The 14,660-nt window shown below is 42.5% G+C and overlaps 1 protein-coding gene across 15 annotated transcripts in view; it reads right to left on the bottom strand.

Moving 5' to 3' along the window:
* Window positions 1–14,660, bottom strand: part of RASAL2 (RAS protein activator like 2) — a 313,872-nt gene that overhangs the window by 103,676 nt on the left and 195,536 nt on the right. Inside the window, exon 1 of one of the 15 annotated variants that reach the window (XM_039484241.1) lies at window positions 1,514–1,636. The exons of the other annotated variants lie outside the window; for them this stretch is intronic. Within the exon in view, the coding sequence (XP_039340175.1) occupies window positions 1,514–1,565 (52 nt within the window). The 5' untranslated portion in view covers window positions 1,566–1,636. Of the gene's footprint in view, window positions 1–1,513; window positions 1,637–14,660 lie in introns of those variants that run through there. 15 annotated transcript variants of the gene reach the window in all.

Here is a 14,660-nt window from a genome sequence, read left to right as displayed (position 1 = left end):
CTACTGCCCTTGTTGTCTGCACTGGGGAAAGACAGATACCCATGTTGCCCACTCCCTTGTGCATTCATCCTGTCAGGTGAAACACATGTGAACATCTCTGGGGAAAATAGCAGCTGTGTACAACACTGATAAAGTAATGCAAAAAATATGTATACAGTAGGCACCAAGGAAAGGCTGAAAAGCAAGGCTTTAGTTCTTAACTACATGCATAGTTACATTTCTAACACAATACCTGTTCTCCTCTCCTCCAGTCAAACCTCAATGGAATACAGCAGTGATACGTTTCCAGACTTGTGTGGTTAATATCATGAGGGGTCTTACCTGTGAACTGCATTCTGTGATGCTCCTAGTGCCTCTACCATAATCCTGCCAGCATGACAGCCAGAAAGTCAGAATGCTCTGTGCATACTCCTCACTCACTCTCTATTTCCTCTGCCACAGACAGTTTGGAATGCAGAAAAGCCAGAGCCAAAGCCAGTCAAACCCAAGCCTGTCTACCAGCTCCTTGGCTTCAGTTAAACAATAGCTGCCCTTCACTTGCTTTCCTTCTCTTGCAGCATTCTGGCACATTCAGTCTCCCATGTTAACAGTCAACAATTTACCAGGGACGGATAGACACTTCATTTTCCTGTCCCATGGGGATTTGAGGGAGGGTGGGTGGAGTGAGTGACAATGAGCACACAGGGCGGCGGTGGGGGTGGGGGGGTGGGAAATCTGCTGTTAAATAACAGATGTATTAAACTAATGAAAGCCACTGGTTTCAGGCAGCTGTCTCAAAAATCTATAAATCTAAAATCAATTATATAAAAACTAAGAAGTGCTGACTTCAGAGGCTGCTATCACAAACTGTCCAAAGTATTAAAAACTAGATTGATACCAAGAAAGTACAATCTCAAATCAATCAGGACCTCACCTGCTGCCACTTTAAGTGCCAGTGTCATAAAATTGTGTTTTATATTTAAAGATACTACTACCTCCACCTACCTCTACATCTCAGGAAAATATACAACTCCCAACAAGCCCTGATGATTTTCTCAAACAAACAATACACATTTTATCTCCTTGGATCCTGAACTGGGATTGCTTTTTATTCAGGGTGAGAGTTCTGGCTTTTGAAAGAGGAATAGTGGAGTTTGAAATAAAAGATCTTTTCTTGCTGTCTTTTTAGTTTATTTTAAAATTGCAGAGAGTTTGATTTCTAGGTACAGCAGCATTTCCCTAGAACAGAGAATGAAAGCTGCTCTTAAACATGCAGAGAAAGAATGGGGAAAACACACATTCCAGTCCCTGCTACTGGCATGATGCCTTTAATACATTATAATGCCACTGCTGAGGATAACACGTCAAGTCTGATCAATTTAAAGATCCACAGTTTGATTCCCAGCAGATCCCACCTGCCAGTCTGGGCACCAGAGCAGAAGAGAATAGACATGAGAGAAACACAAAATCACTTAGCCTATTGCTACAATTTAATGAACAGCTGATAGTAAACAGACCACATGCTCTTTCCCACCTTTTGTAGTTTGTTGAAAGTTTTTCCTGTTTTGTTCATTTGTTTGTAACATGATCTCTTCTTCCTTTTTAATTCCTCTCTCCTTAGTGACATGTCTCTTCCTTTTCTCTGTGTTACTTCTGTTTCAGATAAGCTTCTGTTCTTTCTCCTCTTATGCAACAACCCCCACGCCCTGGCAATTTTTTCCCAGTAGGAACAGAAGCTTTGATGACCCCACCCCCTGCTAAGGCTCACATGAGAAATATGCATGAAAGCCACAGGATAGTTGTTGGGAGAGAAACGTACTGACTGTGTGCTCAGACAAAATTGACTGTGGAATGAAAAATAATATCGTCCCCACCTGATGTTCTAAAATTAAGTAAAAAATTAAAGCCAACTACCACACACAGAAACCAAGAACTAGGTACATGGTTCATGCTAGTACAGGCCTTTAGGTTAAAAAAAACCCAGACAGTAACAATGGTATAAAAAAGTAAACAAGCCCATCTATACAGAGATTGATTTGACCTGATTCTAGAAATACTAAACTATTGGGGAAGTGGAAGGACAGGACAATCTCAGTTTAATAGGATTCCTTAGAAAAGCAATTTGTGAACTAACAGTAATCTCCCTCCATCCCCTCCCCGCTGCCTTTCTTCACACTTGCCCCCCAGTAAAATGAACAGTTTGATAATGACATAGCAAGTTTTATCCTGAAGGATCCCAAAACACTTTAAAACTGTATCTTCAGCATGACAGAAATGCAGCTATGTCTGGGGTGGAGAGCAGCAGACAACTGGTGCATACAACATTGTACAACAGCAAGAAGGGAACAATAAAGCCTAGAGCACTGGGATAAATCCATGTTCTTCTTTAAAGAGCCATCAGAATTTTAGAATTTATGTAGACAGACCATGGGCTTTTTAAGGTCTCATCCAGTTACATTTCCAGTTCTTGCTTTACATCATTCAGAAATCCTCCATTTCAGCCTGGTTAGAAACAGAGGGCTTACACTCCAGTTCCAGTTGTGAAAATGGGTTAATATCCCTGAGACCATGGGTTGGCTGTTCTGTAAATGGAAGTGTTTTCTAGGGACCTGACAAGTTGTCAGATCTGGCTTTGTCAGCCACGATCCTGCTATATCTGCCATGAAGAAATTTAGATTCTTGAAATGCCAAAGGAACTGTCTGATTCTACTTAAAGGAAATAGACCCCCAGTATATAGTGAGGATGGCTGTATTGGAGGAGGGATTAAACTATACACAGCTACTTGGAGTGTTTTAAAACTCTACCCAATTCTAGTGAGAGAAAATGGCAAGAATAAAGTATAGTACTAAGATTGAATTTAAGCCAAATATAAAAAAGAGTAAACCTTGTTTCAAAGACTGAAGCAGCACAGTATATTAAGTTCCCTATACAAGTTAAAATATTTCTTTAAACATCCACAGTGAAATTGCTAAGCTCTGTCTCAAACAGATTTCTTTTCTATTTAACTTTAAGATACTTAATATATTGACAGCCCTCTCCCATTGTGCCATTATCTAAAAGCCTTCTCAAGGCTGATATCAGGCAGAGCAGGAAAGGAACCATAAGTGGTGGTTGATGTATAAGGAGGGAGAGTGCTTAGGGGAAGAGGGAGCAAATGGGGTATCCAAGCAGTCTGTTGCAGGAACTTGAAATGCAATCTGCAAAGTCCTTGTAACAAGCTCTCTCTCATCCAAGGATCATGAAGGTATCTGACATTTACACAAAACAACCCAGTGATTGATGGTGTGACCTATGTGAATTTGGACTATGGCATTGGGTTTTGTCTTTTTGTTGAAATTCCTATTGTGCCAATCTCCTAGAGAATGCTGGGACCTCCAAAATGTGGAGGAAAAAACTTGACATCATTATGCACCAATCTAGCTTTCTGCAGGACAGTGCCTTGAATTGCCCCCAAACTTCCCTTAAAGATGCACTTTATTTAACGCTGTTTTTGCATGCAGGCATACTCAGGAAAAAGAGGCATCCAAAAATAGGCATTTAAGTGCTACCAGCCCATCTGCTATCTCCTAAGTGCTTTCACTCATTTTTCTATCACAGCCATTGCTAAAGCCAGTCATTGCAAGTGACCCCTTCGGTTTCAAAGAATTCTGATTTCTCTTTCTATGACAGGGATTGAGAAATCCACTTTTCCACTCACCGGCAGCCAGCGTTCCTTAGCAACTTTGGAGGCACGAACAATTTCAGGAGAATATAAACTTTCAATGGATTCAGTTAAGGTTATACTCTTTATGATTGTGAAAATAACATTCCAAATTTGAACAGAGGGTTGTCTGCCTCGGTTCGCACACTAACAGCTCCAGTGCCTCTGTTGCTGCTCACAGCTTTTCCAAATCAGTGGCAGTGACCTCACTAACACTGTGAACAGTTTCACAGCTTCTATTCAGAACCCTAAAGGCAGCAAATGAAATTTTCAAGAATTGTGTCAATTTTGCGTTGCTTCAGAGAGCCATGAGCAGCAGCAGCAGCAGCAGCAGCAGCAGAGAAAAGGCACTGGAGCTATTCACAGGGGAACAAAAGCAGGAAGAGTGCAGCAGAGATTGCCTCCCATCACAGCATTCAGAAGTCACAGGGAGAAGGTAGAGAAGCAGCAGAAACCCTGCTCATACGCAGCCTTCAGAAGACTCCACATAGGGAAGAAGAGATTTAAAAAGATCTTCCTCCTCTCAACAGCTAGAGGACTCGGAGCTTCAAATTTAACACACACCTACTAGCCAGAGTGATATAAAAAATGAAGTCTCAAATATGATCATAGGTCCTGGCAGTAAGTCCAGCTCTCTCCCCCGTTCCCAGGAGCCTATGGTAGCAGGAACGCTAGGTTTAATATCAAGATGTTGCCTATCAGTTTTTCTAGTGGAACACACTAACTCATCTTTCATATATATCTCGGACTAGCAGGCGTCTGGTATATTTTTAATGGATCAAGCAGTCTTCTACTTTTTAAAATATACTGTGAAAAACGTGTCATGTCAGGAGGTGCAGCATTTGCTTACTGGTGCACTTCCTTGGGCGGCTGTCAAAGCACCAATACACACTCTAATGTGGCTTTGTTGCTTATATCTAATCTATAACCCCATGCATGTACTGGTCAGGATGCCTTCCAACCCATGATTCTCAGTTATCATGACACAATGTGGAGCCTCTTCTTCCCACAACATTCCTGACAGTCCATGGCCTGGGAAATAACAGCATTTTCTCTGTCTGGAATTATTCAAACTTAGCATTCACCCACTTGCTCAGAAATGTTATGCAAAGCCACAGCTTGTTCTTAGAGCCTTCTTGGTATGTTTCACTAACAACGGGAACAGAGATATTCTCCGATATTGTGAGACTCTCTAAAGCCAGCCAAAGATGCCCATTAATACTGTCCTTTAGCTCATGGGCACAAAAGCGGGTCTCTTCCCCAACTGGCACAGAGAGACCCAGAGCGCTAGTCAAAAGGTGACCCTCACATCAGATTTCAAAAATCAAAACTTCCTCTAGACCTTTCCAAATGGAAGAGAATTAGCTACAATGTGCCACCCTTGCAAGTGATACAAAGAGTGGCAGGGAGGAAAAGAAAGTTACAAAGCAAAACTTTTCAGAGGCCTGTCTGGTCTTGACTTCATCAGTACCACCTGCAGATACCTCTGTCAAAAATGTGAATGTTCTTCAAATGTAAATATTTGCAGTGACCTCTAAGACCAAAACGAATAAATGCTTCCATCTTTCACTGGGTAATACACAGATGAAGAAGTCTCAAATATGCATCAGTAATTATCAGCCTGTAGCCAGAAGCACTTTATTGGACATTGAGTTGGATCATAATGGATACTAATCACCACTAGAACATACAGACCTCCCCATCTCCAAGGCTTCTTTTGGGAGTCAGGGATTTGCATGCGACATAAAGGTGCCTGTTAGGAAAGAGATGAACTCCAATGGAGCTCAATAACCCACTTTCCCTCAGTGGCTTTATTATTTTTCTTTTAAACAAATTATCTCTCTGCTGTGCTGCTGAAACACATTTTTGTCTACTTTGCTGATATAATCAGAGCAAGTATAATTCCTTCCTCTTCCCCAGTAGTATAAAAGAGCCATCAGTTAGAGTAAAGGTAACAAGTTATCAAAATACACCTCTACCTCGATATAACGCTATCCTTGGGAGCCAAAAAAATCTTACCGCATTATAGGTGAAACCGTGTTATATTGAACTTGCTTTGATCCACCGGAGTGCGCAGCCTCCCCCCCGAGGGAGCACTGCTTTACCGTATTATATCCAAATTCATGTTATATCGGGTGCCGTTATATCGAGGTAGCAGTGTAGCCTATATTCTTGCTGGAATAAGTCCAGTTCAGTATCTGAGGCTAGGGCTACATTATACACTTACATCAGCATAACTACGTCACCCAACCCAAGCCCACACATCTACACTGGGGTTTTTTTTAAGCCCCATAACATGACCCTGAATCAGCTGACCCAGGCTCTGAGACTTGCTATTGCAGGTCTTTTTTACTGTGTAGATATATCCTTAGTCTCCAGAATAGTTAGTATTAGGCAATTTTTTCAAGCTCTATTTATAAAAAGATCACGAAGGCGTCTTAACTGAATGTAGTGGAAATGGATGGGCTACTAATCCATGGGCATCTAGCACAGGATAGGGAACTTAAGGCTTTGTCTATTCTAGATAAGTGCACCAATGTAATGAAATCAATTTTAAAATCAGTTTAGTTAAATTGGTGCAATAGCTATAAATAATGTACTTAAAGCAATTAAACCCATACTTGCATCGGTAAGTTATCAATTTAGCTAAACTGATATCAGCAATGGTTAAAAAGGTGCAAGTACAGTAGAAGTATTGTAGAACCCTGTTTAGCTGACCCTCCATTATCCGGCTCTCAGCACAGACACGTCCCGAAGTGGGTGAACTCTCCAGTGGCTGCTAGATGGCGCTGAAGCCTTGCACTTTCCCATTCTCCTGATTATCTGAATTTTTAATTAATCAATCTGGCCCTGGTCAGACACCCATTTAGATTGGATAAATGGGGTTCTGTAGTAGGTCTACATTAGGGGTTTGAACTAGTTCAACTACACTGATTTTTAAATCAATTTAGTTAACAAGTTAAGCCTTGTCTATACTGGAAAAGTTAAGACAAGGGTCAGTGTCATCCTTGGGACAGGAGAGCTGCATAAAAGGTGACATTTACAGTTAGTTTTCCATCAGGTGTCATGCTATTCATTGTCAAAAAACTTCGTAAGTGTGCACAAACTAGGTAAATACAAGCAGGCTTCTGAAGCGAGAGCAAGCAACATAAATACAGAAAAGTATGCACAAAATTGAACAAGTCACAGCAAATTCATGCCTGATGCAGAAGGTTGTATATATCAGAGGAGCCCTGAACAGTAAAAATATGGCTCAGGAAGGTAAGAGCTTTCTTCAGATTTAAACAGTAGCTTGTTTACAGAACAGGCCAAAAACCTGCCCATCCCAAGGAGTCACGCAGCTTCCCTCTCTTGGCAACTAACAACTCTGTTTCTCATTGTAGATGAAAAGACAAACACTGGCCACTCTTATAAACTTTACAATCTTTTACAGGGATTTCTTTCAGAACGGTGTAGTAACACATTTCCAAGAAAACCCCCACAGATTATGTGCACAGCATATCAAAGTGTTAAGATTATGTATTCATATTACCATTAATTCTTGCTCTACTGAGGTTTAAGATTTAACCAGATAAATTTGCTCCCTGCCATAATTTGGCAGTTGGTGTAAAAGGATTGTGCCCGCAGAATTTAAAAAACAACAAAAAAAAGTCATCTGCCTTTACTTGAGTTATATTGGAGGAAAAAAACAGAAGCTTAGCAATTTTCTATATATGAATAGCTCCAAATGCCAGAGGGGATGTCTGAGAGGTCTAAGTATCATGTTTAAAATATAGAGCCTCCTTGAAGGCACAGTTTTAATCCTTGCATGGTTGCCTCAGTTCTTCATCATTCTGAGGCAGGCAAACTGCATTCTGTACAGTTTGGGTTTCAAATGAGACTTGAGGGAAAAAACCCAAAGTCTTGTCTCTTTCTGCAGACCTCAACAGTATCAGGACACATTTTGCATCAGACAAGAGCTGGCCTTGTGCTGCACAGAAATTTCATACTGCCATCTATACCAAGAGTTACTGCATTTCAATGGAATAGAACTTGTAAGCATGTTGAGACTAAAAGGTGCTATACAAATTTAATATTTTCTAAAAACAATAAGAAATTATAAATAAAAAGTCAGTAAGGTTTAATTAACTTCCCTGTAAATAACTGCAGTTCAATTACTTACAGCTAATAATCACAGCAATAGATGACAGTGAATCAGTGCACCTGACTTTCACACTTGGATTCAAATATGAGCTACATCAAAAGTTGGGTGGCTCTGTTTAGGCTTCAGCAGACCCTTGTTCGTGTCATTAAACTAACCTTGGAGTTTTGCAGTCTCAGCTCTGGAAAGGTTTATGCATTGTGGAGTGTTACTAACATTGTTGCAGGTCAGAACTGAAGTGCAATAGGAAAGCCTTGTGGCTATATTTGCACAATACCCTTCTGCCGTATATGTGGTGCTAGTCAATTCTCTCCATTCAGTATTGTTAAAATTCACAAACAGAATTGTAGTATTGTGCTTAGTGCATTGATTTCATTAGAACTTATATTGATCTACTGGAGCTCTCTCAATCCAGCCTTACTACATTTTTGGCATATAAGGTATGTTTTAAATACACACTTAGAAGATGCTAATTAAAAAAAAGAAATACCAAAAAGTCCATGCTCTCTCGCTCTCTCTCTCACATGCACACACACACGCCAATTTGACAGAACCAAAACTGAAGCTCCCATTTTTTACTGCCCCAACCAGACACTTCGTTAGCAGACAGGAGATGGACATTTTGCACATGCCAACAAGGCACAGAAGGACAATTCTGTTAGGAAAAATCTTTCATCAAGGCAGAATACTCGTGGAATACAGACATGGGGAGCTGTATGCTGCAACTCCCCACCTTCACTTTCAAACAGATATTCCTCACAGGCAAAGTCCTCTTCAGCATATTGTCCAGTTAGAAGGCATGGTAAGCCTATTTCTTCAAAATATTTGTCCCTTTCTTAAGTATGCCATTAGCTCAATGCACTGATTAAACCCAGACTGGTGCATTGCAGATTCCATCACTGACCAGGTCACAAACAGCACTTCTTTTAAAACTTAGGAGTTTTCCAGTCATGAAAAAAGTTGTATTCATTTATCACATAATCATTCAAGACACTTCATTGCACAGAAACAACTGCAACAGAGTGGTTCACACAGTAAATCTATTGTCTAAACAGGCTTATTTCTCCGTCACAGAAAGTATTCATCTCAACTGGAACATGCAAACAGCAAGGCTCGGTTCTGATCATTACAGGTACAGAGAATATTATGGATGGGGAACAGCAGTTACAGAATTAATCCTAGACATCTTTCTTTAGTTACTGTTCTCTCCTGCCAAGTTCTTTACCTGAAGGAAGAGCATGGACTGTGTGTTTCCTTGGTGCAATCATCCTCCAGCTAGAAGTGCTAAGCAGCAGCTTGCAGAAACTGATGGTGGAGGTAGATTCCAAGGAGCAATCAAACGAAGTATTACTTAACTAATGTTCTGTTGCTCACACCATTTCCAAGCCCCTGGACATATTCTTTCAAATAGTACTGAGACAGGATTTCTGGATTGCTGACTAGTCACCTGATAGTATTGTCACCTGATTCAGTATCGGATCTGGCACCAAAACAGACTGGTGCCTCATTTTTACCACTTCTCCCCTTCCACGGTGGATCAGGTGAAAGTGGAATTTTCACTGTTAAAATGAGTTCTGCTCTGAGAAATTCAAGTATGAATTAGCTAGCTCAGAAAGGATGAATTTAAAAAATCCATCAACTGTGTGTGCTCTTGGGTGCTTGAGCTGGGGGACAAGGAGTTAAATATAAAGTCTGAATGCAAAAATATTAGCTTCAATAGATTTCACACTTTTGTTTTTTCTGGGTCCTCTGTTTGGGGGCCAAGACCAAAAATTTTAGCTCTAGTATGATGAGCCAGACACCTTGATTAAGGACCTCAAATTAGCCTGGTTTTCATAAATGCCAAACATCCATTCCTTCTGTTTACATCAACGGTAACTGCAGGTGTTGGGTCTAACTTTAAACAATCAAGTTTGAAAATTCTGGCTAGGGGATCTGCCTGGGACTCTGGAGTCTAGCGGGTCAGGTGACCTGGGCTCCAATCCTAGTTCTGACATTAACATTGCTTGATTTGGGCACATCAGATAGTTCAGCCTCAGTTTTCCCATCTATAGTACAGGGGCAATGATATTTAATAACTTAATAGGAACACTGTGAGGGGTATTTAGAACCCCATGTGTACTGCAATAGGACAATGCATCAGCGCAAATAACCACATGACGCATCTTTTTGATAAGCTGTCATGCAAGGCTCTTTGCACTAAATAAATCTGCAAAAAATGCCATTTTTCCATCCTCCTCACACTGCTTAGCTTGTCCACCTGCCAATTTTGCCTTCCTTATCCATATTAGTTTTCCTGTTTTCTCCCCACAGGAGTTCAGTAGGTCTCCTGCACCTGCTCTCACCCTACTACTTATAAGAGAGGGTGAAGGGGCAGGGAGAGGGAGATCCTTCACAAACAAGGATCTTCCCACAGACAGGACAGCAGAAAGGGCTGAAGCACTGTCTAGGGAACTATGTAAGGGGGTGGGGGGACCCATTATGCAGAAGTCCTACCTTCTATAGGAATGGAACCCTGCTCCTGGGTAGCTTAGCTGCAAAACAGGGGACAATAATTATTCCAATTGTTTATATTATGGTCATACAGAGAAGCCTTCATTAAGTGCTAGGCACTGTACACATGTAAACAAGACAGCTCCTGCCCCACAATACACACACACTCTCTCTCTCTCAATAGGTGGGCAAATGTCAAATAAGACAACAATGGTGGGGTAGAGGAGAGAGACAGCCCCTGCCCAATCTCCGCCCCCCCAAAACTCCAGCAGCAGCGAGTGCTGGGGAGGAGCCCCCCTTTCCCGCCCCCTCAGCAACACACTCACCCCCACCACTGTCACTGCATGTGCTCCTAGGGCCCCTCTCAGGTCCAGGAATCTCCCTTGCCTCCCCTGTGGTGGGTGCCGGGGGGTGCTGCGTGCGTCTCCTCCCCTGCTGTTGCCCCTGACTGTAGCCTCACTGGGGGTGGGGGATGGGGCTGCCTCCTTGCCCAGCATGGGGCAGAAGTGGTGACTGGGGGAGGCTGTGCTGGTGGAGGGTCCTGCTGGAAAAGGGAAGGGTCTGAGGTGGAAGGGCAGGCTCAGAGTCAGTCTGACCTGACAGTCAATATGGGGGCACTAGGACCCTGCGGCAGCAGTTGCTGCAGGGAGGCAGCATGATGCTGCACAGAAGAGGCAGGGACACTCTGCTCCCTCCTGGGCCTGGGGACGTGCATGGGGCCAGCAAGGGGGGACTGGAAGACACTCGAGGGAGGCACGGGGGGGCGGCAGGTGGGGCCGGGGGGAGACCCGGCCCCAAACATTGGTGGAGCTGGGCCCCTGGGCTCTGAATATTGCTGGTGCCCAGGCACCACGTGGGTATGGAACTTGCCGCCCATGGGCACTTGTTATGCAGAACTGCTAGTGCAGGATCTCCTGATGAGCATTTAGCTTACTTGCCCCAGGACCCCTTATGATTTGTGGCCATTCTCTCCCCCCACCCCCTCCTTCAACAAATTTAATATTTTAATTGTGTGGTGAACTGTTTGAATTTTATTGCCAAGGATGGGGAGGTGCAGCATACAGCTCCCCATTAATTTTATGTATACTGAATGATTTCACAACTAGGTAATGTTGCTGCATAATTCTCATTGATAGAAACAGAATGTAAGCATGTGCTTTAAGTTAATCACATGCTTAAGTGCCTTACGGGATGGCGATGATTTAAGCACATGCTTAACTATTATCAATTCTATGTATTACAGTAGTACCTAAAGACCCCAATTGAGAGAGATCACATTGTAGTTGTCACTGAACAAACCAAACACTTAGTGAAGGGCAGCCTCTGCTCCAAAGAGGTTACAGTCTAAGTAGATAAAGGGCAGGAGAAGAAACTGTGGCACAGAGCAGTAAAGTGACTTGCCCAAGGTCACACAGCAGGTCAGTGTCACAGCTGGGAAAAGAACCCAAGACTCCCAAGTCCCAATCCAGTGCCCTATCCACTGGGCCACCCTGCTTCAGGTGCTTTTGCTGAATCAGGGCCATAATTCAGAGTAGTTCCACTGCATAAATCAGAAGGCCTTTTTATATAAGGTAGGTCTGATGCAGCATAAAGTATTCGGGGCCCTAAGCATAGCTAAATTCCATTAGCGTATAGCAGTATTAAAGCCAGTGACAATGACAGAAGTGGGAAAGCCACTTCTAGCATCATTGCCATCGTCTCTCTCCTCTCCTGCAACATTTTGGAATGCAGGACTGTGAATCTGTGGAGCAGACGTAGCTTTGCAAACATCCAGACAACTGACTGAAGCATCATTTTGCCCAAAAAATGCAAAATTTCCTAAGCGTGCTTTAGCTTTGAAGAAGTTCCATGAACCAAAAAACAGACAAATGTTATGAAAAAGAGTTTAAACAGATATACAGAGGAAACATCAGTGTCAACACCCAGCAACAACAGGCACACTAACATCAATTGGAGGGATTCCACTATATAAGGCAACAATGAAAACTAAGCAGGAAACACCGTTACTTGGACCTAAAGAAAGTACTCTGTAGATGAACCTGCTTCCTGCTTGTAGAGCCAGGAATCTGAGATAGCCCCAAACCAAAACTCAGGTTTGGACACTCCTAAATATGAGGGGGTTAAAATATCTATCAGTATCTGACTCTTACCAAATATGGGGGTCTTTGGCCTGCAAACTTGGATCTGATATTTTGATTTGGACTCATCTCTATTAGTAATATTGATCCTACGCAATTAAAATGGCAAACTTATGCCAGCATTCCATGGGTGTTTTAATGAGGAAAAAATACTGTACAAATACCCAGATGACTAATCAAACTGCAGTTTCTACCACTACACATTTTTCTAATTCCACAGACTCTTGTGTTCTCTCATTCTTGTTCCTCTAAATTCAGTTTATAGATTTGTATGTGAAGCATTCTAGTTCAGTAGCTATTGGGGCAAGTGGAGAATCAAAGTCACATCAAGTCAGGCATATTTTAGATGTGATCAGCCAGAATCTTTTCTATTTCTTAGATTTCCTCCCCCCACTCCCCCATTCAGAGCACTGAAGCACCAGACTCATTTACAAAAGCTAGAAAGCAAGAGGTTAGACTGTTCCTGCCCTTTTGAAAAATGTAAAACAGAAATTTGGTGGTGGTGGGTTGGGATGCTGCACTCTCACATTCAGAAACCCATTTAAATCACAAATGAAATGAACATGGGGAATTAAGGGTAAATTTTCAAATGCACCTAAGTGATTTAGGAGTTTAAGTCCCATTTGAAAATGTGACATAGGTACCTAACTGTCTATGTCACTTCTGAAAAGGCTATTCAGATACTTTTGAAAATGTTATCCTTAATCTCCAGTCATAAAACCCCAGAGTTTGGCACAATGAGGCAGCTTCTCCCATCTGGGAAAGGGTGAGATAGCAAAGGCTGAGGTGTATGTGAAATCTACACAGAGCCTATTCACGCTTGAGTGGCCTCTCTAGCCAGTGCTATTAATCCCTCTTTTAAAGAGTGACAAATTTCAGCAAATTCATAGATAAAGAAAAGGTACTTTACTTCAATAGGTCCAAATTCAATAGTCTTTAGTTTCTATCTTCCAAAGGACTTCATCTCTCAATGGATTTTCCTCATTTGCATCAATTACAGCTTTTCTAAGCAAAAAGGAATCTTGAGAATCAACTTTGTTTTGTCTTGCTTCCAATTAGATTTTACAGACAGACTGTGTTGTTACTAATTACAGGTTCTCCGTGGTATGGTAATTCTTTCCAGATAACTGAAGCTCTAATTAAATGAGATTTTTGCCTTTTCATTTCCCACCCCTTGGAATACATTTGACAGATGTTGCCAAAACAAGGTTTTTCTTCAAAATGCCACAAAAACTACCCCCAAATGATATAATCTAAACTCTGTAGATCTTATTTTGTGCAGTGGTTTGTTTTGCATTTGATTGTGTGTGTGTTTGGGGGACAGGAGAAACATGGGACCCCTTCTAGAAACAGATCAGTGATTCTGTGCTACTGATCTGGCATGTGTTATGAATCAGTGAAATTAATTTGGGCTCTTCCTGTATGGTTGATTTATAAATACCAATATGTAATTATAAACCATGAGAAATTGCTAAGAACATAACCTTTCTAAAGAAGAGTTATAAGCTACCGAATGACAGGACCTAAAGTAATTATAAGGAAGGTAACAGTAAAAGAGGAAATTAAGAAGATACACTAATTCAGTCTTCTTCATGAAACTCATCCTTAAACTTCCTGTGTGGGTGCCAGCACTGGAGGCTCATATTGCTCACCATATGAAGATTAGCACATTACCATGGATTCCTTGACTTTCCAGGACCTCCGTGACTTCTGCAGCGGCTGGCCTGGGGGCTGCCCGAGCAGCTCAGGCAGCCCCTGAGCTAGCCGCACCAGCCGCTGCTGGAGCAGTCTCTGTCCACCATGCCTCCCTCCCCAGCAGCAGCAGGAGTTTGGGTGTGGGACGGGGCTCAGGGCTGGGGTGCAGGGGGGGGTGAAGACTCTGGGCGGCGCTTACCTTGGGGGGCTCCCCGGAAGTGGAAATATGTCCCTCCCTCCCTCAGGCCAGGAACCGCGGCCAATGGAAGCTGCGGAGCCAGCGCTCGGGGCAGAGGCAGTGCATGGACCGCCTGGGAGCCGAGCGAGGGACACATATTGCCGCTTCCAGGGAGAAATGCGGAGCCGGGTTAGGGTAGGGAGCCTGCCTGCCCCACCAACCCCTTCCCCCAGCATCAGCGGGGGTCACAGGCCGTGAATTTTTGTTTACTACCTGTGACCTGTCCGTGACATTTACTAAAAATACCTCTGACTAAAACATAGCCTTAATTATGA

The sequence above is a fragment of the Mauremys reevesii genome, linkage group 8, assembly GCF_016161935.1.
Source record: "Mauremys reevesii isolate NIE-2019 linkage group 8, ASM1616193v1, whole genome shotgun sequence".
NCBI lineage: Eukaryota > Metazoa > Chordata > Testudines > Geoemydidae > Mauremys > Mauremys reevesii.
Note: the sequence above shows the minus strand (reverse complement) of the source record. Positions and strands in the feature narration are given on the sequence as shown.